This window comes from Gallinula chloropus (assembly GCF_964237585.1).
Source record: "Gallinula chloropus genome assembly, chromosome: 3".
Taxonomy (NCBI): domain Eukaryota; kingdom Metazoa; phylum Chordata; class Aves; order Gruiformes; family Rallidae; genus Gallinula; species Gallinula chloropus.
The window spans coordinates 17,267,375-17,293,581 of record NC_140087.1 but is presented as its reverse complement, the minus strand read 5'-3'; the positions used below and the strand labels follow the sequence as shown (position 1 = coordinate 17,293,581).

At 38.0% G+C, this 26,207-nt stretch overlaps 1 protein-coding gene across 6 annotated transcripts in view; it reads left to right on the top strand.

Moving 5' to 3' along the window:
* Positions 1 to 3,386: 3,386 nt before the first annotated feature.
* The window catches only part of KLHL32 (kelch like family member 32), a gene marked incomplete at its 5' end in the record, with an annotated part of 91,639 nt that continues 68,818 nt past the window's right edge, over positions 3,387 to 26,207 (top strand). For 4 of the 6 annotated variants that reach the window (XM_084261538.1, XM_084261536.1, XM_084261537.1 and 1 more), the window contains 3 exons: positions 3,387 to 3,409; positions 5,520 to 5,700; positions 24,419 to 24,526. In XM_084261538.1, coding sequence (XP_084117664.1) covers positions 3,387 to 3,409; positions 5,520 to 5,700; positions 24,419 to 24,526 — 312 coding nt within the window. The remainder of the gene's footprint in view (positions 3,410 to 5,519; positions 5,701 to 24,418; positions 24,527 to 26,207) is intronic. The other 2 variants (XM_084261535.1, XM_084261534.1) reach the window with 1 other exon arrangement.

Here is a 26,207-nt window from a genome sequence, read left to right as displayed (position 1 = left end):
GTCTGGGTAAAACATTGAACTCTGTATGGGACTTAGTGGATGTTTTGTTAATTCCTTGAAGTGTCCTTAGTTATTTTAGATGGAACACTTTTGCCTTCAGTTCCTTGGCCCTTCCTTGCTTTAACTGCTGCTTCAGGCTGGGTTTCTTGGGGTTTTTTTGTTGTGTGTTTTGATGGTTTTTTTGATCCAGTGTTTGGACCTCCTGAAAGGGTCAGAGAAAGCTTGAATTTCTTCCCTACTAGTCTCTGGCTGGTGTAGGAATTCCCTAGTTGCAGCCACCAGTGTCAGGATTGTTGGACATTTCTTGGCTTAAAGATTCAGCAGAATGGAGAAGATGGTGAAGAAATTGTGATTAAAGATTTCCACTTGTGTTTTTAAGGATGTGTGTTGTGCTGTACAGGCTTCAGGGGAGCTTATTATAAAAATGCTTATTTCTACAGATCTTATAGTCCATCAAGTTCCAGTTCCCCTGCCATGGGCAGGGACACCCTCCACTAGACCAGGTTGCCCAAAGCCCCATCTAACCTGGTCTTGGACAGTGCCAGGGTGGGGGCAGCCACAGCTCAACAACCCTCTTTTCAGTAAATACATTTCTCCGGACTTCAGCTGTTCGGGATGTGGTTTTCTATGCCAGGGACCTGACTGTCCGGGTTCTGGCCAGGACACAGTTAACTTTCCCAGGGAGCCAGCACAGGTGAGCCAAGCTGGCAAGGGTTGTCTCCACACCATGTGATGTCACACTCCCCCATCAGAGGTACTGGGTAGGGAGGGCAGGGCCTGAGTGCAGACTGGTCATCTGTTTGGTCATCGGGTTGGTGAAGTGGTTTGTGTTACCACCATTTGTGTATTCTGTCACAAGACCTGTTGTTATTTCCCTATCCCTGTGCTGTGTTAGCAAACTGCCCTTACTCCTCTGCAAGGTTGTCCATGACATCAAGCTCTGTAATGTGGTCAACACGGTGGTTGGAAGGGTTGCCATCCAAAGGGACATTGACAGGCTGGAGATGGGCCCATGTGAACTACATGAAGTTCAAGAAGGCCAAGTGCGAGGTTCTGTTTGTGGGTCGGCACAATCTGAAGCTTAATTGCAGGGTGGGTGGAGAATGGACTGACAGCAGCCCTGAGGAGATGGACTTAGGTGTGCTGATCGATGACAAGCTCAACATGAGCCAGCAGTGTGCCCAAACAGCTCAGGCTCTGCTGTGTCCTGGGCTGCATCAAGAACAGCATGGCTGGTCAGTCCAAGGAGGTGATTCTGCCCCTCTACTCTGCTCTTGTTGACCACCTGGAGTGCTATTTATGTCCAGCTCTGGTGTACCCAGTACAGGAAAGATGTAGAGCTGTTGGAGCGAGTCCAGAGGAGAGCCACAAAGATGACCAGGAGGCTGGAGCACCTCTCCTATGAATACAGGCTGTGACAGTTGGGCTTGTTCAGTCTGGAGAAGAGAAGGCTCCGGGGTGACATAATTGTGGCCTAGCAATACTTAAAGGGGTCCCACAAGAAAATGGAAGAAGTTCACCAGGGGGTGTAGTGATGGGACAAGGGGCAATGGCTTTAAGCTGAAAAGAGGGTTGTTTTAGGTTAAATGTTAGGAAGAAACTGTTTACTATGAGGTTAGAGAGGCACTGCAACGTGTTATCCAGAGAGGTCGTAGAAGCCCCATCCCTGGAGGCGTTTAAGGCCAGGTCACTTGGGGGGCTTTGAACCACCTGGTCTAGTGAGGTTGTCCCTGCCTATGGCAGGAGGGTTGGAACTAGATGGTCTTAGAGGTCCCTTCCAACGCAAAGCATTCTATGATTCTAAATCGAGTGCATTTGAGGTTGGGGTGGAGTAAAGCTGCATTTCATCTGGCCAAACACATAATTGTATCTGAGCATGTTGCCTGTTACTTCTTCTGTGGTTTGTAGTAAGGACTTGAAATCAGCAAGGAATTCTCTGGAGTGTTTCTTCAATTGTATTCAAGATAATCTAGGCAATCAAAGTTAGTAATCTCCAAGATTCAAGACTCTTGGATGGTTTTACTTGGTCCTTCCATTGCTATGGTGCAGGTGACAGCAGATGTCACCCTGTCTCTGGCAAGTAGGAACTGTAGCTTTATAAAATGAAGAATTGTAATTCATCAGAATAGAAGAAGGATTAAAATTCTTTCTCATGGGTTGCTTGTTAGTTTGTTATCTGGGGATCAACCAGCCTTCATCGATCTTTTCAGGCTCTCCCTGAGGTTAGTGTAGTAGCTTTCACCGTAAAAACTACCAATCAGCGTGAGATTAAGGATCAAAATTAAGAACAAATTGATATAAGCAAAGAACTGGATTCTTTTTACTTTTGTTTGTTTAATTAGTAACACTATGAAAGGACATTTGTAATGTTTCAGTACTGCTTTCAGTGGAAGCCTCTGATAGCGCCTGTATTTTCATTGGAAAGCAGAAAAAAACCATGTATTGAAGGTGACTGCTTTTACAGGGCACGCTGGCAACCGGAGAGATGGGAAAGTTCTGTCACCTTATTCAGATACTGGGAGATCAGTGTGAGATCTGGAATGGTTTGACAACTTTGGGAAATAATTATCTGTTATAACATCCTTTATCCTTTTTGTTACAAAAGCACCATTCAGCAGTCATTAAGCAGCATAGGTTAATTTATATGATCACTCTAATGTTTTGCCTTTTAAAGGATCCATAGCATTTATACTGCTTGTGTGTACTCTAAGGTTTGTATTTGCCACAAGGTTTGTTTATATCCAGCTTGATAGTGGAACTTGGTTGTAGCACCAATTAAGTCATTCAAGAATGTTGTTCTGGCAGAGGTGGGAGCTGCCTTTTGGAGTCTACAGTAAACCTGTCCCCCTTCCACTGCCACATGGTGTCTTTAGGAAAAATTAGTATAGTCAAAGAATGAGTTTAGGTGCATTGCAATCCTCTTAGACCCTAGTCAAGCCTGTCAGATTACACTAAGAGATGTAAGAATTTTATAGCTGTGTGTTACTCAGGGAAGTAAACAAACACCAACAGATGGCTTACTCTTCCACATTTTTTTTAAATAGTATGTGTTCCTGAGTGTGCAGAAAGGAGATGTGCCTCAAGGATGAAGGAAACTCAGACGGTAGGTTAGGAATTTCTGGAAAAGAATAGAGGAAAGGCCACTTTGAGACTGGATTCTAGCCAATATAATTTCACATGCACCTAATGCATTTGGTAGTCTTTCTGCAATAGAAGAATCAAAGAAAGTTGCTTTTAAATTACACATCCTGAAAGTGTTGATCTTTTAAGGCTGAGGCTGTGTTTGCTTTGAATTTTAATGCTCCTTTTTCTCTTTCTAGCTGGAATGCTTGGTGCTTTCCCTACAGGATTATAAACTTTGATATTCAGAAGAGCAAAACTGAAAGATGCCATCTGAGAGGTGCTTGAGGTATAGTACTTGGTAGCATGTAGGAAGTAAATCACATTTAGTATGATGTTTACCAAAACATCAGTTAACAGAGTAGAAAACTGAAACTAATATTTTTGTTCATTAGGGACAAATTGAAGTTATTAAATACATAACCATGTTACAAACTGCAAAATATTACTTTCATGTTGCCAGTTACCTCTAGCAGAGCAGCGTGTCTGGGGCCCAGAGCCTCTTCAAATGTTATCTTGTTCATGCCTTTGTCTATACTTGGAATCTTTGGTTGTGGAAGCACCTGGCATTTACATTCATGCATCTGAACTGATGGTTGGTGATCATTCTTGGTATGTGTAGCATTCCACACTATTCAGGACATATATTATGCTTCCAGTTCTTTGAAATGGCTTAAAAGCATTCTCTCTAAACTCATCTTCCCACCTTCCAGAATGTCCCATTCTGTCTCTTTCTCTCTTACAGAGTCTTAATCATCTATATGTACTTGCCAGTCTAGACTTTCTCATGTATTTCTGTTGCCTATTGTCTCATCAGAGAATGTGATACTTACTTAATTACTTTCTGGGAGCACATTCAGGCAGAAAAGTCAGCAGAATTATTAATCTAGTTCCTTTTCTGCAGAGCCTTGCACTAGTCTGGTACACTGGTAGTTGTTCTGTTTTACAGAGTAGTTAACACTCGTGAGTTGAACTGGGAGTGCAGGCATCTACCTGGTATTACTGGGACAACGTATCATTCCATTTGTGTTCCCTTTTCCATGCCATACTTCTGCAGTGGAAGAAAATCAGAAATTGCTTGCATGTTATAGCTGTTGAGTATATCAACTGACAGTATCATTACAAAGTGGCCATGTTCTGTTTTGTGAATCAGTGCTTTTTCACTTGTAAGTGAAATTTAGACACAGGTTATTCCTGTGTAATTCTGTTTTGGCCATCCTTCTTCTAGAAGAAATGTCTTAGTTCTTGTTTTCTTTAAAGATTTGGTTAGATTAGAGCAAACAGTCTTTATGGCAGATCTGCATTAGTTTATTGCCCAAGATGCAGGAGTGGGATAAGTAGTACTGAGGGTGTGTTCATGGGAAAGTCTCAGCCACACAGCTACTGCATAGAATCCCATGACTGTAGTCAAAAGATGATAGTTTAATTTATTTACTCCTAAATAAAAATACCAAACAAACAAACAAAAAACCCAAAACAAAACAGCCTTCAGTGTGACTTACTCAGGAATGACTCTGTAAATTCACCTTCTATAAAGATGTAGACTCTCAGGCAATATAAATTGATACAATTTCGTAGATTTCAAATAAACCACATTGTTTTACAATGAGGAGGATTTGCAGATTAGTTTGATTTGTTTTTGTTTGCATCAGTGTTTATATCATCTGTTCCTTTTGCTGTAGTAAAGGCAGTTGAAATCAGACAATACCAGACTAGGTGAAATGGAAATCTTGTGCTCAGACAAGGAGAGGTTCATAAAAAAAATAAAAAAAATCATAGGTGTGGAAATCCTCAGCATTTTAAAAACAAGCAAACATTCCCTGTCCCCCCACTACATAACAAACCAACCAACAAACCCTATAGCACTTCATAAATGTGAATGATCTGAAATGGTCTGAAAACATTCACTAATGCAGTATCAGATTTGAACTGTCCACCTGAGACCGCGAGTCTTCATTCTTTTAGTATGTCTAGTTACATACATAGGTACATGCTACTTTCTGCTGATGTACCACTTTGAGCTACTTCAATTTGTCTGTTGCTCTGTGGACCTAGGCCCCTTACTCTTTTTCACTTAATTCTACAATGATTCTGAGTTAATCCTGTGAGTCCAGCTGACTTCCATTGCAGCAAATGAAAATCAGAACAGTTGGGGTTTTAAAATTTGAGTATATAATACTTAATATAAAACTCAGGTTTCATAATACTTTGTTACACTGAGCTTTTTTTGTGATTTCTATACTATATAAAGATCTTTTGCCTGAAAGGGTTTGTGACTATTTTTCCTTCAATTATCAAACAGTCTTGTCTTAGAAAAAGTTCTGTGTTTCTGTCAGAATCTGCTTGTATCCTACTCTTTTTTTTTTTTTTGACAAAATCTTTCCCCTTTTTCTTCTCAGCGTTCAGGAAATGCTGACAGGTCAGAGGCTTTGTCAGTCCAGCTCCCATAATGATGCTGTCCTGGCAGCCCTGAATCAACAGAGAAGTGATGGCATACTTTGTGATATCACCCTCATTGCCGAAGAGCAGAAATTCCACGCGCATAAAGCAGTCCTGGCCGCCTGCAGTGACTACTTCCGAGTAAGTCCAAAGATTATCTTGGTTTCTTATAGTAATATTAAAAATAATGTTGAGGGGTGGGGGAAGTGGTTATAGATATCATAGTTGAGCCTCTAGAAAATGAAGGATTACTGCATGTTCAGTAGAGTGTACAACTTGAAATAACCACACACATGTTGTTGCAAAGAAATGTTAAGAACATATAATTATGGTTTTAGTTATTAGTCTTCTCCTCCCATCCCCCTAGTAGAGGTTGGCAGGATACAGTGTTCTGTGAATCTTATGCCCCACTAAAGTCAGAAAGTGGAAGATTTTTTTGTAGAACAGGGACGTTTGAGATGGCTGTGAATAGAGCATGGAAGGATGGGGAGAGACAATTTAAATATTAATAAATGCAATTCAAGTCAACCCGAGAGTGGATTTTTGTAGGGATGTAAATGGTTACCCTCAAAGAGAAGACCATGGTAATTTTTTAAGTGTAATAAAACTTTATTTTCAGAAACAAGGGTTTCTAAAATGGAAAGATTAAAATATTCCCTGGGAAATCTAATTCAGATATTCAGCATGGCAAATTTAACCCAGGTGCTAAAATTAGTGTAACAGGAAAAAGTGAGTTCTCTAGTAGGAAGAACATTCTTCATATGAAGCGATTCTACTAACCTTCATTATAACGTACCTATTAAAAATGTTGAACTGTCTGTAACTCTTCAGTTGACTGGTGTTTTTAAGTGTGAGTCATCCTGTTGTTACTCATCCTGTTGTTATTCAGACAGTAATGCTGAAATTAAATTAAAGGTCTGTTTTCTCTAACAAAGTAAGTTTATTTAATATTTTGCCTACATTATAATTGTAGTGTTAACATCATCTTCTGGTGACCTTTTAGATTTGTTGTAATAGTAACAGTGTGTGACAACTGTTCTATATCCTTAATTACTTGAGCAGAATTTTTGTCTTTCTGTCAAGTGACTCTCTCTTTTTTGGTTAGAATTGAGTCTTAATTTATTCTGTGTATTTACAAAACGTTGTTAACCTTGATGTTATTTTCACCGTGATGATATTGAGCCAATTGATTGCTCTTTTTTTGAGGTTTGTCTGCATGTTTGTGTTCTCCAACAGACTTTCTACTGCTATAGCTGCTAATGGTGCTTTGTCATGGTGCCCTGGCCTGCTCTACTACAGATTGCTTACAGCTTTTTTTTTCCCTTTTCTACCCCTGTGCACAGAGAGGGATTTTGAAGCTCTCTAGCAAATGTTATATATACTTGTTGATGACAGATATACTATAAGGCTGTTGTTGGGGCTTGACTTAGTCATTTAATTAGGGTGCCTAATTAAACCTGTGACATCATCCACACCTGTGACATACATTCCTTTCAGTGTTCATTGTATCCATGCATAGAAACATCACAGACTGGGTAGCTGCACCCGGTGTTCAAGCCATGTGGTAGGAACAGCTTCTACCTTGGTCACTTACTGATTGACCTTAAGATTTGGAGTGCTGTGACTCACCACGGTATTTCCAATTGAGTTACTTGATATTTGTGGGACAGTTACTGAAAATGAGAATCTTACTACCCCATGGAAAAGAAAAAACAGTTTTACAGTAGATCAACTTCCTAATTGCTAAGTATGCTTTTTCCATTTAAAAATAAATACTGAGAGAACAATATATATAGCATTTAGTAATTTGATGTGTGTCAAAATTGTTATAATTTAATAGGACGTATTCTTCAGACTTTAGGTAACAGCTATAAAGAGTGAACTCCTGCTTTCTGAAATCAGCCAAACAGCTTCTGTTATAAATGGACAAAAGGCTTTGTTAGAAAATTGTAAAATGAGATTTTTATTTTTAACTTCCTCCTACAGAACATAACATTACTATTTACTATGTTCCTGATTCTAATAATTTAGAATAAACAGGATTTGATGAAAAAGTAATAATGTTTTGTATTTAAACTGAGATTAATAGTGTTTTTAAAAACTAGGGGTGATTTTTTTAAAGTTTTAAGGGGACTTTGCCTAATTTGAGCTCCCCAAGTATTCATTTTCTAAGACTTAGGAGTATGACGCCAAGCTTCATTCAGGCTCAGTGAAGAGAAATGGGCATTTTCAGAGGATGATAAAAAAGGACAGAAGATTTATTTAGTATTAAATGAGTTGCCATCTGGAAGTGCCAGATCTCTCTCCACTTGTCATAAAAACTGGACTCACATGTTTTGAACTTAGCTGTTAATATTACATAAGATGATTTCTACCTTTAGATTTTCCTAGATTATTTTCTTGGAGGATTTCTTGGAAGAACCTTGCTCTTTGCTAACACCAGAGAAGTTATTCCATGAGAAATTTACGTTTCTGTAATTTTTGTAAGATATTTTTCCACATAAATACAGGACTGCAGTGGGAACTTCAGACATTGGAGTTGTCTTGAATAGAACTAAGATGATAACGCTGTTGTACAGTGTGACACAAGGAATTTGCATACCATAGTTTCTGGTTTCTATGGCTCACAGACTGGTATATTAATAAAATCTATCTGGAGGATTGTCATCCAGTTGTTATGGTCTCACATATTGTGCAATAAATATTTTAAATTCTACATAGGGTTCTATCAGAATGTATCAGCATGATTTAAAAAAAAATAACTCAACAAAACTTCCCAAATCCCAACAAACCAAAAAGGTTTGTTTTCTCTTTTTTGCTGCTCTTGTAAAACAGCTTATGCAAGACACTGGATGTGTTTTTCTGTGTCTGATTTGGATGGAGCTATTCCTGAAATTGTGGTGCTTTGAGAATAACAAGTCAGCTGAGCAGCATATTTTTTACAAATTGCTGCTTATTTTTTACTTCAAAGAAAAGTTTAACGCATTAGAAAGGTAACTAAATGTGTGTCATGTTACACACTGATGGAATCAAAGCCATTGTCTGTGGAAGAGTCGAGGAGGTCAAGCAGAGGTTGCCTTGTCAGTTTTTCTTTGAGGTTATAGTCTGGAGTAAAGTCATTTGCTTTTGAGGACAGGCCAGAGACCTGAACTCCAGCAAGATATTGAGGACTGGCCTGCTGGGATAACTGCCTTGCATCCCTTCTTCCAGCTGGTATAGTTAGCCTTGTATTTCTAGCTGTGCTGAAACATTGGGATTTAAATCCAAAGCAATTGGTTTTCTGTTCAGTGTTTCCTGAAGGACTCCTTCTTTCAAAATGAGCTTAGTCAGCTCCATACCTTAAAAGAGTCATATAAGGAATAGCAAACGTACATATTTTTATGAATATTTTTTTAAAGTAGTGAACAGCATTTTAGGCAAACTTTTCTATATGACATGCTGTAATTTGCTATTTGTCTCAGTCTGCTGCAGTGAGACAAGGTGGTTGAGTTAGTGAGTACGTGTGCATAGTGATAGCTCTTGCAAGCTAAGTGATTTCCAATTAAAAGATTCTTTTTCTTTTTTCCCCCTCTGGGAGCAAAATGAAATGAAATGTTACTGCATGACTTCATTAGTAGGCATTTACAGTGTTGGCAGGTGATTATATAACCTCAAGATTTTCTTGTACAAAATGCATTGGTTTTCTAGTCAGAACAACTCCTTTCTTCTTCCTTATTTTTCTTTTGAGTGGGCTTATAGTCACAGGACTTTGATGCTTCTCAAAAAGATGCAGATTTTCCATGTAATCTAGATGAACAAAATTGTATCAATTAACTAGAGTAGATTTTAAAGTGTCAATAATATTCTAATTTTTTCAACAATGAGCATGTTCATTTCTTACAAGAATCTTTCAGAGTACTTTGTACTTGGAACTGTCACAGTTGATTCTTAAAGCAGTTTATTTTCAGAGGGCTTTCTGTGTGTCTGTTTTTCCTCCTTGTCAACAGAAAACTTCTTTGTGTATACTCAACACTGTTGATCATTTGTATTTTGTGATATATTGCATTGATTCTTGATAAGAGTAGAGAATTTTATAAGCAGATCCCTGGAGTGTGAAAGACTGTATGATGCAAAGAGCTTTTGAGGTCTTCTCATGTGAATCATAAAAAGGAAAAGGCTCTCTCTAGTATGTCTTAGGGATAGATCTAAGATAGATCTAGTTCTGAGAAATCAGGATTACCTGCTGCTTTTCCAGTATAATGTGATTTTGTTTTTCAGCATTTTACTATTGTTTTATGTTTGACAAGTGAATGATATTTGCCTTGCTACTGTGCCCTGGAAGTGATGCTATTGAGAAATTGTCTTTCCAGATTACATTTTAAAATGTTAGCTCTTTCCATATGGCTGAATCAACTCTATTCTTCTAATACTGCCTAGTTATTATTGAGCATTGTGCCAAAAGAGCCTTTTACCCTCACTCGTAGCTTCCAGTGTAGGTTAAGAAATAGTTCATCATCTTACATGTCTAAACTTTTCCTGGGATCATCTTAATTTCATTTTGTCAGTTGGAAATTATATTTGAAAAACGAAACTATTTAATCTCTGTTAATTGCCTAACACAGCTTTGGTAGATCTGTCACACAGATTCACTGTATCGCCTCACATTGTTTCTAAACTGATGGGTTTTTTTCACTTTCCTGAGCATATAGAATCTTTACTTTTGTTAAATACTGTGTACACTTTTAAAAAATAATTAGTGCAGGTTTTTCAACTCAAATAATTCAATGGGTATCCCTTATAAGGATGTTACCTGCTTGTAATAATTACCTAGCAGTTAACTGGAAGTGAAATCCCATATTCCTGTTGTCTACCTGCAACTTGCACCCAAAAGCAGTGTATTTAAATGAATTTGAAATATGAAGTTCTAAGTTAGACCAATCTTTGCAAACAAAATAACAAAAAGAAGGAAATATAATGAGGAGTAGATTCTGCTTCAATCAGTGAAACTGGTTCTGTTGTTCAGTTGCATCTCCTCTTTTTGTATAAGCTGTTGTAAATAGGATTCACAAATGGAGATCAGTGTTTGGAATGGATTTTGGTTGTGCTGACTTCTGAGCAACTCAAGCAAGTAAGGCATTGCCAAATGCACTCTTTGTAAATATAAAGGCAACAGAAGTCTGTTGTGGAGGAAAAGCCTCCAAATAAAATAACTAATTATTGTAAATCTTATTATGTTATCCTAATTAGAGTACTGAAATGTTTATATTTTTCATTATGTAATACATACAGTTGATCACCACTAGACTATGTTAATAACCCACAGTTGTCCTTTATTGGACTCTTTCATACAAGAGAGACAACATACTGGAGAGAGTCCAGTTAAATACAACAAAGATGATGGACTGAAGCTTTTCTCCTCTCAGGAAAGGCTGAGAGAGCTGGGGCTGTCCATCCTGCAGAAGAAAAGGTTTAGGGGGGGATCTATAAAAATACCTGAAAGGAGAATTCAGAGAGGACAGACACAGTATCTTTTCAGTGGTGCCCAGTGGCAGGACTCAATAGGCACAAAAAGAAACACAGGAGAGGCTTCCTCAGAATGTCAGGAAGCGCTGTTTTCCACTGTGAGACTGACTGAACACTGGCACAGGTTGTCCAGGGAGGTTGTGGAGTCTCCATCCATGGAAGTATTCACAAGCCATACAGACATGGTCCCGGCACCTAGCTCTATTGAGCAGGGGGTTGGATGAGAAGACCTCCAAGGGTCCCTTCCAATCTTTACTGTTCTATGATTCATAGTGGAACTAATAGTAAAGACAGTATTCCTAGAAAAGTTTAATTAAACTGAAGCTCTGCTTTTTGCAAAGGTACTAAAAATGTAAGTCTAACTGATGTGGCATGGATGTGATCTGTAGCTGAAATGAGTTTCCCCTTTCCCCATTCATACTCGTTTTGTGAAACCTACCCTTTTAGAACTGACCAGGGACTCCAGAAGTGCAAAAATCTGGTGGACTCTGAGCCAACACAATTTTTCATGAATTCCTGACTAGATATTTAATACATACTTATTTGAGACAGTACAGGCTGAAATCCAACATTCATCATGTAGTAGGATAATACTCTAGGAGTAGTAGGTATTGCAGCCACGCTACGCAGACTGTCATAATGGGTTTAGGAAAATCTTTGTACTGCTTGTAAGGATTCAAGAAAGAGGGCCAAGAAAAGTGAGCATATTTGTGAATCTGACTCAGTACAAAAATCCTCGTCTGGTGCTCAGGTTAGTTGTTCAGGAGCAGTCATGGCTGCCCATATGTGGCTTGGGGCTAGAGGGAGACCAGGTGGAACTACTATTCACTTGGAAAACTGGTACATCCATGATATGCTAACATATCAATTACAGGATGCGGATGTATTGTTCTTGTAGAGTTGTCAGATGAACATCCCAGAGATGGTAAGCCAGGCACCCTATTATGATTGCTTGCATCCCTGTTGTCTTATTTTTGCCCTCACTGATGATAATTTATATGCAAAATTGAAACATTTTCTATGAAATACCAAGAAAGATTTCTGCTGCCGTAGTGATTTATGCAATAGTTACTACACCACAGCTGTTTGACATCTCACTCATTTACTTAGATATTCTTGCCATTTGACTCTTAAAATTCTTCCCCTCAGTCTGAGAAGCCTGAAGACTTTTGACCAATTAATTTCTTGTCTTTGCCATACTCACTCATACTGTCCTGTGCCTTTCCCCATTATCAATGTCCCAACTCAGAAACAATTCCCAATGACCCTGCAAAACTTGAGAGCAGTGTCTAGTGTTCTCATTCACTGTCACACCAACAGTTTTCTTGTCTAAGCAGTTTGATAAAGATGTCTCTTTTAGATAAGCTTAGTATTTGCCATTATTATTCTACGTTCACAGTGTTTTTTGTCGGTAAATTGTCCTTATCCCAACCCGCTGAGGCTCTGTCTGTGTCTCCCGTGGGGGTGAGTGAGTGGCATGTGGTGCTCAGCCGCTGTCTGCGGCTGAACCACCACAACTTCTTAAAGTACTGGTTGATATAGGTATTGTCAGTAGTTTTACAAAGCTTAATCAAATCTTTGGAAGTAATGTAGCATGGGCAGGTGTGAGGTGGCTTGTGTAATATTTATCTGGACAAACTTTTTTCTGAAGTAAACAGAAATGGTTTTCAAAAGTTTTAAAGCTTTCTACATTAATATTTTAATAGTCTCTCAAGGTGGACAAAGTCAGGAAGAGTATCTGGGTTATTTTACTTTGCTCATCCTCATCTTTGCAATTAAGTAGTTTTTATTCTGAGGATCTGAAGCAATTTTCCTTAAGATAGAATTCTCACAGCTCAGCAACGTGGGTACTATCAAAAACATTTGTAAGAATCTTCTCTCTTCTGAATTCTGTTTTCAAATTTCCAATGGTTGTTATGCTGTCAGAGTAAATACATAAATAAACTGCAAGAGTTTCTCTTGCAATTTTCAAACTATGTAAATGATTTAATTACAATTTACTACTGTTGAGTGATAGACAATGTGGTATCTTGTTCTCTGAGTTACGAAGTGCACCATGAGTACATCAGAATCAACTCTGTGGTTCGTGAGATAGGCCAGAGGAGACTGTGGCTCACTGCCTCTGATTAAATTAGTGTTGTAGCAACATATGGTGTTATAACAATTGATACATTTCTCAGTTTAAAAGCAGGACAGAAAAGAGTCACTGCAGGGCAGTTGCTGTGATTGCCAATTTTCTTTGCCATCTTTGATTGGTCCAGGATACCTCAGTTCAATTTTGCAGTGTTCCTGTAGCAAGTGTTCTGAAGCTGAGCTGGGCTTAGCTGCAGTTTCTGTGCTGCTGCGTGTCTGCCCATGGAAAGCCAATTTATTGGGCAGGCCTGTGTTAGGGATGTGTTTCATACCTGTTTTCTTCTCAGTCTCTATAGTCTAGTGCAGAAGTCTTATATTTTAGAACATTGTTGGATGCGGTAGACACTTCTATTTTTTGCAGTCTCCATCAGTATCTTCCTACACAACCTCGGGAGAAATTAAAGCTATTCTGTGGGTGCAGTGAAGCTGAAAACACCTTCTACTCCAACCACCTCAGTGAATTATTTGGGCAGTGTGTCACTTTTAGCATCAGTGAGTAGGACCCACATACTTGCTTAATAACATGAGAAGTATCCAAATAGAGGCAAGGCTGCTGAAGAGCTGAAGACAAGATCCATTTGTTGCACTTGTACATATAGCTAGTGTTAGGGTGTTTTAACACTATTGAAAGAGTTTTTCTTTTGGATACTCTCTCAGGCTTTCTACCATTCCCCTTCCTTTGTGTAAGGAGAAGCCCATCACAATACATGTACTTTTGCCTTTTATCTTGCACATCATGCTTGCTGGAAGTTTTAGAGGAAATACATTTCTATAAATAAATTCTTCAACTCCTTCATTGTCACCAGTGCCAATTTTTTATATTCTGTTAACAACTTCATTTTAGTATATTGAAATGTGACGTTGCCTAGCTGAATTCATGCCCTTGTAGGCCTTCATCCAGTGAAAGGTTAGAGTTAAGGAATTGACTGTCCTGAACAGCTTTGTAAAATGCTGCTGGTTGCTTGTCTTTGTCAGGAGTTTTTCTAAGTCAACCTGTTTTCAATCTTGGACATCTAAAACCTAAGTGTGAATCCACTCTTACTGCTTGTGATGAATGAGGGAACTGATTCTCAATCTACTAATTAATAAGTAATGCCTCAGAAGAGGGAGATGCCTTTAACAGCATTGTCTGAAAACATGAGTGGCCACACTGTGGTGGGTCATCAGCTAGTTACCCCAGCAGCAGCTGTTTGTGATAAACTTTGCCTGAACTCAATCTTTTTCTCCAAGTATGTGACGGGCCCTTGAAAACTCCCCAGCTGCTCACAGCTCAGAGGTATTTCCTGAGCAGTGTGTGATTCCTGTCTAGTCAGCAATCCTAAACAGGTCTCTCATCCAAGCTTTTGTCATTTTTCCTGTTGAACCTGTGTAAGATTTCCCATCCACTGTGTTCTAGAACAAGGTAACCCACTGCCCATTTGTTTGTTCCGAATCTGATTTCCACCAGTTTCACTTGTTTCTTTCTAGTTCTTCTGTTGGAAAAAGCAACAAACTATCAGTTCCTCGGTTTTCTTCTCATTCATCTCTTTTCCAGGTTGGAAATTTCTCACTATTCAGATGATACTCAAATAGAAGCTTTTCAAAACTCTTGATGATTCTTTATGCCTTTCTCTGAATCTTTTATATCTCTATTATATCTTTTGTAAGATGAGAATAAGAGAATTGCATGAAGCATTAGGCAAAGCATGGTTTTCTGCACAGGCATAGGGTTGATTTCTGGTTTGTTCTCTCTTACCTCACAATTTCTAACTTTGATTACTTACTTTAAGTAATGCTGCGCACTGGGATGACTTTTTGTTGAAACTCTTGCATGCTAATTTTATAGCTGACACTTTAGAAACCAACTATTCATCTCATACAGTCCTTTTTGCCTGTGTCCATACTACCTTGAATAGCTTTATCTCTATGGATTTTCTAGCTCTCCCTCTTTCAGATTTTCTCTGGGTATGTTAAACAGCTCAGGCTGAGGTGCTCCACTGGAATCATTACTCCCTTTAAAAACCGGCCTGCTCTTTTTTTGTTCACTGCTTTATGTCTTCAGTTACTTAATTATCCAAGCACAGATCTGTTTTCTCTTGCCTAGTTTGCTTTCAAGGCCTTTCAAGGCCTTTGTCAAAAGCTTTTTTGTGAATCCACTTTGTGGAAAAGTAATGGTTAGACCCAGCATAACATACTCTTCATTGGTACACTGCAGCTATTACTTTTATGTGTATAAAACCAGTTTTACCTTTAGGTGTGCAAAAATCAAATTACCAATTACCACTTCCTTAGACATAAGGAACATTCTCAGCTACTGACAAAATAAGAACCTGGTCTTCCAAGGTCATAAGGTACTAGCTGTAAAAGAAGGCAACAAATGTGTACATAAAGACCACTTGAAATTGTGATTTCTGAATATTAGGATACTTTGAAATGTCCATCTGCATTTTCAGAAGATCTCATACCTGGCACTTAAAGATCTACCTTCCAGCCAAGAAAAAGAGTAGGTGTCAAGCCTATAGGATTTCTGGGGATAATTAATTTGATGTCATCAGGGTCTGTTTAGTGTGGAGGGAGGTGGTTTGTGGGAGATGAAGGAAGAGCCAAAGGATAAATGAGAAGAGTCAAATGTAGACTACTAAGAATAAAATGAAAACATGATTTTATAGAGGCATTTGTTCTAGAGGAGATAACTGATGAAGGCAGAGCTCTGCTGCTGCTGAAGGCTACTGTGATAAATGGCTGCAATATTAACACAAGGTTAGCTAGTCAAGTCATTCTTCTTTTATTTAGTAAACTGCTAGTGTTTAATTAATTTTGTAGGTTTTATCAGTAAAAGGATGTGGAAAATCAAAGAAAAATGATCTCTGAGCTGGTTTTATTCTTTGTCCTTTGTCTAAATAATTTAATAAATATGCTAGTGAGAATTAAGGTTACTTCTTTGCACAATCATGCTGTAATTTTAATGGAAAGCAGGAGTTATAGTAACAGAAAATAGGATTGTTTTACAAGATATGAAGAGTATCTAGTTCAAACCCTCATGAGACGGGACAGCTATGAAAAATATCTCATACAAGCCTGCATAAGACAAACCATTTCACAAGTGAACAGGTTTTTTATACAACAAATATACTTTTGCAGTTACACTGCAGAATAGATGATGATTGCCATAGTTTACTATTGACTGGAATGTTTGGATGTCAGTGTCTAATGACATTTACATCACATTGTAAATGGCTTCTCTTAAGAAGATAATTATAATGACTAAGATTATGTTACTCCAGTTTTGTTATATTAAGCCTTGCTGTATAACTACTTAGTTATGGCCCATATGCACTGAGGTGGGGAACTTGTTTGATGGCACTGTATGGAGTCTGCTTTTAAAAATGAGCACCTTAAAGGTTTCAAAGTTTGATTATGGTTTTTCCTACAGAAAGAAATCACGAGATACTTTGCCTCCTTGAATGAAATGTATTGTGGTTCAAGTTCAAGTGCTAGTTCAAGAGCTAACTGACATTTATTCCAGTTTTATTTTGGGCTTGCTTTAGATATCACTTGCTAAAATCATCAAAGGACACGAACAATAGGCTTATGCGTTCACTAGAAAGCATTAAACCAATTTAAGCCAAAATTTGCAAATGTGACTCATACTTTTCTGTGCTTGACTGGAGATGCTGGAAAAAAAATCTGGTTTTAATTTTTCTGCTCCCTTTATGCTCCAAGAGGCAGGCCTGGTTAAGACTGACTGTTGTTAGGACAGACTGTACATCACTGCGGATTTATGCAGCGCTTTCCATGGCACTGTCCTTACAGTTCAGTTTTCTTGCTTCTGCCATAATGAAAACAATAGTTTTGATATTCAGGAGCACCTGGGACAACTCATTTATTTTCAAATATTGGAACTAATACAGTTACTGTAGCTGTAGTTGTTCACTGTTTTGGGTTTTTTGGGGTTGGGTTTTTTAATTTGTTTGGGGTTTTTAAATTGTTATTCTGATGTAGAGTTGCACATTAAAATTGTAGCATTATTTTGGTTTTGTAACAGAACATAGGCTACTTTTGAATATAGGGCTTTTTAGTAATGAGGCAGCCATTCATTAGGAGTAGTATGCTTCATGTCTTTTTTTTCCTTGTGCCTTAAATTACATTTGTGCATGTAAGCATAAATTTGGTGAAGGCACATTACACTGGCTGTTAAACTCTGATTATCGAAACATGAATTAGGTTTGATGCAGCTTCACCCAAGAATGTAATTTGTTAGCAACAAACACATTCATTTTGACTGGGAGTGAAGGCACTGTGCCTTGTTAGAACCAAGCAAATTACTTTTGTTGTCAGGTTACTCCCCAAAAAATGTGTGCTATACAAACAAAACAAACAAAAAATAATCACATCCTTAGTGTCTCTAAACTACAGTAGGCTGACTATTTACTTATTTCTAAAGATACTAAGAAAGTGATTTATTTCTGTCTTCACAAAGCAAAGCAACAAGTGCTTTGCATAGATCACTGGTTTGGCAAGCTTTTAGGGGCTATGTAGACATATGTCACTGTCTGACATCATATACTAAAAGAAACACCAAAGGTTTGGTGTAATTTGTTTTGCTAAAATTAGTATATGTCACTTCACTACTATGCATAAAATTGTATCATTTGCTGCTCATTTTTTTTAAATTCTACTCATTTCTTTATATATTTCCTTAAAGTATGAGTGATAGCTGACCTTTTCTTTTTACAGGATTCATTTTAGTTGCATGGCAAATGCTTGAAAAACAGTATTTAGGTAGATTTCATTGAGCAGATGAATTACTGCAGGCTCACTTATCAGTGATTGATGTTATGTGACATTTTCTCTGGGAATTTATATAGAACTTTTTCAGAAGAATCATCTAACAAGCTTCTTAATCATATTTCATGTGGTTGGTATTGATGGATGTGTTTTTCAGTGTGCGAGAGGTTCTAGAGGACATGGCTGATGATTGATTTAGGATAGACAGGCTTGAATTGGGAGTAAAAGAAAGCAAAATATGCTAGTTATGAGATAAACAGGCCACATTTTCGCATGTAGTAAGGTAGCATATGGTTATTTGCAAAAGTATATCTGGCATAACTAGAATATAGTTGATATTTGATGTGGATTGTGATCTGTCCAAGTAGTACTTTTGAATCCTGTTAATACATTCTGGATAATGTTTTTTGGTTTGTGAAAGGTGAAAACAGCAAAGAAGAAATAATGTTGCTTATGTAATGATGGATTAGAATGTGGAAGTTAAGAACACCTAAAGGTTATTTCAGGAGTAGTACAACAAAGGGGATTAAACAGATTATGATTTACTTATTTAATATTACTCTTACACGAACAGCGAGGCACTATTTTTAGTACAAACTGCGAAGGAGAATGATTTGGCCTGAAACTGTTTATAGTCCAGATAGGTAAGGTACTCAGGACTGGATACTTACACGTTTGAGTGACCTATATACAGATAGGCTTAGGTTCCAAGTGAGAAAAAATGCATGATTGAGCTGTTCCATTGATGTCTCACAGACTTAAAATTGCACAGGCAATAAGAAAAAAATCCACCGTGAGATATCACATCATAACTGAGTTTTCTGAGCACTGTAGGAAATTGATCCAAGATCTCTGAAGTGATATTTTACTTTGTTTCTAGCTTTTTTCTGATGTGTGAGATGAGAGGTACGATCAATTTCCTGTAAAGAAAAAGACGTGAAACAGGTGAATATAGAAGTAAGTGCATATGCTGTGAGAAGTGAATTTGAATAAAAAACTGCACTTAAATTTCTGCCTCCACAATTCTACATCTTCATTGAGATGACAACTCTGTTCTTCTAAAACAGTAAAACAATGCTAGATAGTGTTACTTGAGAATTCAATGCAAGAAGATAAATAGCTAAGGAAAACCTTGTCACTTACTGTTCCATTCTTTACCAATTAGTTTACTAGATAGACAGATCAGATGTGCACTCACTTTTAGAATTGTTGTAGTGGGGTTTTTTTCAGCTCTAACTACATATTGCTCTGTTTTCTTCAGACAGAAGTTAGTTAAGGTCACTACCAAACAGTGTTGGTGGTTGCATTTCATTTTTTTTTCCTATAGAGCTTAGTCTTAATAATAAGAGGCTGGGTGGGATGGCATACTTAAGGTTTAATTTATGGTAAAATTGTTAGGATATTTTTTCCTGTAACGTTTGACCAGAGTGCTTACAATGTAGGGAATAATTAGTAGGAAAAGTAGAGTCAGTTTTAAGATGGAGCTCTACACTTACTTAAAGGTGGGAAGGCTCATGTGCATTGCACTTAACTCTTAGTTCATCTTGACTTCCTGGGTGCTCATGTTTTTGAGTGTGGTGCAATGAAAGGGACTAGGAGGAATGCTAGTTCCCTCTGTGCCAATTTTCCACTCTCCCTATCTGGGAGTGATTGTGAGGAAGTGCAGCAAATGCCTATGCGCTTTGCAGTAAAGAATGTGTCAGATCTTTATGCAGCCACACAAGAGCAGCAGATGAAGGTAAAGGCAGCCTCTTGTACGCCAGTTGAGAAAGCTTTTAACTGCCAGTTAGAGTTGAGGATGAAAGATGTCAGGGTAAGTTGAGTGGAGATGGGCTGAGTTGATACATGCATTGTGTTGTGCAAAGCACGCTTGCCCTTGCTGAAACCATATGAACGTCATGTGAATGCAGCTTTAATGGAGGTGATTCTGAAGTACTCCAGGACTTGATTATTGTGCTTGCTGATCAACTGATAAGTCTGTGGTTGAACAAGAATTTGTCTATGCATTGGTGGGAAGGTCCACATTTTTGTTTTGTATTGTGGTGGACTTGGAAGTAGGGCTACTGGTAGTTATCAAAGCTCTGTTTGAGAAACAGGGAGGAATGTTGCTCTTTGAGTTGCTGTACGTTGGTGTAGTAAGCTCAGCTTACTTTCTGGGTTTTGAATGCTTAGATGTATTTTGAAAGTTGCATTTAGAGTTGAATCAAAGTCAAATGGATAATGACGAATGTCTCTTCATATTCTTGCTAAGGGAACTGTGAGATATTTTAGAGGTAATTGCTGCACATTCGAACCATGTATATTGTTCCTAGAAGAGCCAGGGTAGTTTTTGAATGCAGTAATTTAAATGCTCATTTGCTCACCTCCCATTTGGAACATATCAGAAAAGTCAGCTAGAGGCTGATGTAGCTGAAGTAATGAATAAGAAGGTCGAGATAGGCAAACTGAAGGCATTTTGTGTGAATTCAGCCTCTCAATGATCTTTAACTTGGTTTTTTTTGAAGATGACCCACTCACCTAAGCCTTTAGAATAGAAATGACTTTATGTGAGCTCAGAGACAAAAGAAAACTGGTTTGAGGTCCCTTCCAACCCAAACTGTTCTGTTGTTATTATATATAGTAATTTGTCACAGGAAAGAAACTTATTGATGCAAACACTTCTAAGATTATTATTGCTATAATTCTTTGTAATCCCAGAAATTCTCATCTTCAGAAGTTCTCCTAAAATTAATCTTAAATGATTTTCACCTTTTATTCTTTAGTTTGCTCAACCCATTACTCTTAGGATTAAAGCTTTTACCTATTTTAGGCACCTAGGCTAAACTAGGCTTGCTCTACAGTTGCAGAGTAGAAAAGGTATTTCGTCCCGCTACATTCTGTAAATCAGTCTCTAAGCATGCCTATTTCTGTCCGTTCATTATCCAGACAACACTTTCACTTTTATTATACCACTACCAAACCTCAGATACCATTATCACAGGCCCTGATGACAATTTCCTTGCCTCTTAAATTTCTGAGTATTTTACCAATTTCCCTTCTATCCAGTATTTACCTAATATATCATATTATTGCCCATTTAATGACTGTTAATTTCCTTTAAATGTCTCTTAAATGTTATACAGGTTTTATGTCGATTGAAAACAAATTCCAGTGGTTTTAGCTGCTTTTCAAATATATTCCTGCAATTGATTTGAAATTATGTTATTGTTCAAATATTTTTTTTGCTTTAACACCCAGCAGAAAGCTTATAAAAACTCAATAATAATTCCAATTTGCTTCCCCAGGTTATAACAGTAAGTTACTTACTATTTTTATTTTTTTAACAACATAATCATTCTTTTTATATTCATTTACCTGTCTCCTGATGGGTGCACATGTTTTATGGTTCTATCTCCTGCCTTTAAAAGGCCACTAAGTTGTGTGGAATTCACTGAAAGAGTTTACTTGTGTAAAATATTGTACAACTTAAGTTGTTTTCTGATGATTTACTGCTTATAATGCCAGACGTGGCATAAGATTGATGTGTACAAATGAGGACAAGCTCATTACTCCCATGGATATGAATCATCTGAGTAAGTTAAAAAATTATGCAAAGGCAAGGAGCAATTTTGTAGCTCACCACTGCAACAGGGAGCAATTTATTATTTTGGGGATTTTGAATATAATGCTATGGTTCTGTAATCCTGGTGTCTGTTCTTAAGGCTGTATGTTGTGAAGGAGTCTGTACATGTTGCTGCAGTGCTGCCTGAGTAATAAAATCAATGTATCTAGACTTTTTTGTGTGTGTCATTTATGCCTATGTTAACAGTAATACATTATGCTGTTTTGGTGGTGGTTTACACCCATCTGGCATTTTGCTTTTGAAAGGTAAACAGCAGCAAAAGCCGAGTGTGGAAAGATAAACCTAGTGACAGTACTAAGCAGCCTTTAATCAGGCAATTCTGCTCGGTTCTAACAGGTCTGAGCCCGTCTCAGCCTAGTCAGTCCGGTGTGTGCCGTTCAGTATTGAGCTCTTCTCTTTTGAGTTCTGTGCTTGCAGAAGAAAGCATTTTAGAAAGGTGCCTTTGGCTCCTGAGGGCAAAGTAGTGAAACTGCATGTCAGTGTGCAGTGTATTAAATGTCCACCAATTTGCCATGTTACTTTGAAGTCAACTTTTCAGGAGTCTGGGGGCAGTATTATGATTTGATTATTTTAATCCAAGGATTGTGTGCTTTGTTTTTCTTTTCCTTTGGGAATAGTTTCTGTTTAGAGCCAAGGTAATAAGAATGGAGGGTTGATTCCTCCCTTCCTTCTTTCTATACAGTTAAGAAAGTGTCTGCCTCTCCACCAACATGAGGCCATCCTGATTTGTACCAACTTAAACAAGTGTCAGCTCAGGTGGAATTCCACAAATGGAGTATGTCCACTTGTGACAGGATGTTGAACCCTGAATTTTGGAGCATTTGTAAAGTGTTTACTCTTTTGGAAAATTGGTTTACTTAATTAAAATCTTGACTATACCAGCAGAATTTAAACAGTCAGTTTATTTCCCACAATGTGTTCATTGGCTGATTGGATGGCAGAACACGAGCTGGATGTTTACAGGTTCTGGAAGAAAAGATTGATTCTCTCAACAGTGGGTTGTATTATAAAAGGGATCTTTAATACATTGGCAGCTTGAAATGTCTTGGATGGAGAAAGGAAGCATTTTCAACGATCATTTTAAAATACTTCTGTTTGGATAAAATAAAAAGTATGTAATATTAACTTTGTGGAATTAAATTAAAAGATAAAATAATTATTATTTCATACTTAGCCAAATTTGGTAACTTTTCTGTTGTTTGACTTTCAATTGTGCACTTGTCCAAATATTTTATTTTTGTTTCTCTTGTCTGTTACTTGTGCTTCCACCTGAGATGTTTATCTTATTGCCTTGCTTTTAATGTACCCGAGGGAAAAATAAAGTAGGCTACTAGCCTTGCATTAAAAGCATGGCTGACTGATCTGTTTAAGCTCACAAAACCTCAGAGTATTTTGAGAGATGCATCTGAAATCACAGTTTGACATCCTAACCTGAGCTCATTCTCTGGGTGTTGGTGAAGTCTCAAGCCACAGTGTAATGATCCTTTTTTTTTTTTTTTTTCAGTTAAAACTATAATATTTGAGTACAGCTATGCAAATTAAAGACTGAGTTCAATTTCTTACTATGATTGAACAGATTTTTTTTTCATGCTGGATTAAGCCTTTAAACTATCAGGCTGAGAAGGAAATTTGCCTGCTGGTCGAGGCAGTGAGGATCACTGAGCAGTACTAGGTTTTTGTCTGTGTGGGAGATTACTTTCCTGGAGGCTAATCCAGTTCAGCTGAATGTCAGCTGTCTGAGGACCATTGCAGACCTTATCTTTTGATTGCATAGTTTGGCCTTGCCCCCAAAAAACAAACGTAGTTCAAAGTATCAAAAACTTCCACAGAATACTCAGAGGATAGTATAAGAGAAAATGAACTCTGTATAGCATACGGCCTGCAAAGCCATAGTCTTGTGGTTTACTGGCAGCTGCAGGTCTGATAACCCACTGCATTATCAGAGTACGCCTGTACTAGTAAATAAGATGCATGAGGGCTTGTTTTCTGTCCCTAAACCCAACTGGCAAAGCATGGATTGTGTCCATATGGCTAAACCTTCTCCCCTCTGCAAACAGGTTGGCTTTGTCTGTGCTGTCTATTTGGAACAGCCATGGCTTGAGTTATCCCCTGAACCATAGTCAGGGCATTGCCTGGGAGAGTGCTAGTTGGCAGGGAGTCTGAGCTCTGCTGGATCCTGTGTTTGTTACATGCTGTGTACGACTAAGGACAGTGACTGAATTAGTGGCCTAATTCTGCTGAGTTTACAAAGGGAAGTGTAGTAATCAAACCTGTGTAAGGACCCTGTTGGAATTTCTATGATATGATAGTATAGTCTTCGAAGGGTACACTTAGTAAGTCTACAAAGTAAAACTCTCCCAGTGATCCATGGTTTACAGATGAGTCAGGTAAGTGTTTCTTTGTATCTGTTTTCTGTAACCTCCTTGAGGCACTGGAAGGCTGTTGGAAGGTCTCCCTTGGGCCTTCTTTTCTCCAGGCTTAGCAAGGCCAACTCTCTCAGCCTGCCTTGAGGGCACACTCAATCCTACTGTACATGTTACCAACAAAGATGTTAAATAGTGCTGAGTCCCAAGGAGTGTCACTCATCACTGGTTTTCAGTGGTCAGTTTTTCCAGAAGAAGTGGTTTATTTATTGATAAAAGGACTCAGTTGCAAGATTGATTGCTATGGGGTCAGTATTAAAACTTGGTGTGTATTTCACTCTAACTCACAAGTCTGTTGCTCTTTACAATTCTTATTCAAGGAGGAAAAAAGGTGGAAAAATCCATTCTGTTCTTACTGGACCTTCACTGAGAATTTTTTTAGTGGTTAATAACTTCTCATTTCTTTCCATAGGCAATGTTCAGTCTCTGCATGGTTGAAAGCGAAGCTGATGAGGTGAATTTGCATGGTGTCACAAGCCTTGGTTTAAAACAAGCCCTGGATTTTGCATATACTGGACAGGTACTGTACAGCTCTTCAAATTAAGAGGCACAAATGAACTGCAATAAAAAGTGAAAATGACTTTGACAAAGGTACTAGAAATTATTTTACTTGTGCATTGCCCTGTAGGAGGTCTTCTGATTTAACAGACCTTACTATTGGGGTGGTTTCCTCTGTGGAGGGATTGTCTAATAAAAACAGTGTTTATGTGCTTTGTTACCAGGTAGTGAACCATGTAGGACTTGTATCCCCCTGTTATGGTACCCTGGCTACTCATTAGAACTTAATGTGATTTGATTCTGCATGGCAAATAAAAGTAAAGAAAGGAAAATACCTAGGGTAAACTTTGCTGTGTGACAAATTTTATAACTGGGGGGAAAAGTAGACTCCTACTCTCCGGACAGATGCAGTCTGAGCATCTTTGTAAATGCTTATAGTTACATTATGTCTCGATTGTAGCACTTTTTATGATAGGTTATGTATTATATTACTTCAGAATATGCAGAGTGAAGCTACTCCTCCCGCATCCCTCCCCCACTAAAAATCTGCCGTATCTCTGCACTGCATGCTTGGACAGAGTTACTGTATGGCTTCATCTCAGTTCAGAGTTCATGGATAGTGATCTCAGAACTTCTTAATATTCAGCTTTTTTTTTTACTCTAAAATTAGAGAAACACAAACTATTTCTGGAAATACTGCTAGATCAGTTGAATTAACAAAATTAACAAAGCTTAAATCCATATTACATAATTCTGGAAGAGTAGTTGGGCTGTAGAAATTTAAAGTATCTGTTTCTATATTGTGGAATATGTGACATTATTTTTTTCTAAAGGAAATTAAATAGAAGTAAGGGAAGAATTTTTTTTAACCTATTTTAAAGAAGCTATTTTTGTCACCAGCCCACATAGCAGTTATACTTTAGCATTGGCCTTAGAGATTAGCGCTTGAAATTGCTGTGTTTCTGCTACTATGGAAAACATAACTTATTCAAAGAAGCCTTTCCTATAAATAAGAGACAGATGCCATGCTGTATTTCTGATTTGACTGAAGATCTCAGTACACAGCTTGTCATCGATATGCTTTTGTTCTTTCAGCTGGAAGTTTTGATACACAAAATCAAATGTGTCCTGTGCTGTGAAGTGGCTGTTTGAGACTGCAGGGTGGTTATTCTGAAAAATAGAACTCTTGTTGCTAAATGGGAATATCCAACAGGTACTTTCCAAAACGATTTTGCAAAGATGGGTTGTAATAGACCTTCTATCTGACCCATCCTGTCTGCTGTGAATAGAAGTACACTCCCCAGTCTTTATCAAAATTCAAAGTCTAAGAAACCTGCGTAAAATATGTTGAGAAACCTGAAGGGATGGGTTTTTTTATAAGTAGACAATCCACCCTGCCTTGCTTCCAGGATAGTATCCTCAGCTCAGTAAATTATATATGCCTTCTGTCCTTGAACCTTTAGAGGCTTTTCAGTCTGACATTTTCAGACACAATCTACGTTGAATAAAGGATTCGGCTTCTTGAGTTACATGTAGGTGTGCATGTATGTACAGCTGCTCAAATGTAAGTGATTGTAGGGCAAAATTGGCACTCTGTTGTGCCTGTCAGAGACACCAAGTAACATTTTGAAACACAGAGAAATGAGACCAATTCTCTAGGAGTTTGCTTACAAAGATGCCTTTGAAGGATAACTCAGGGATAG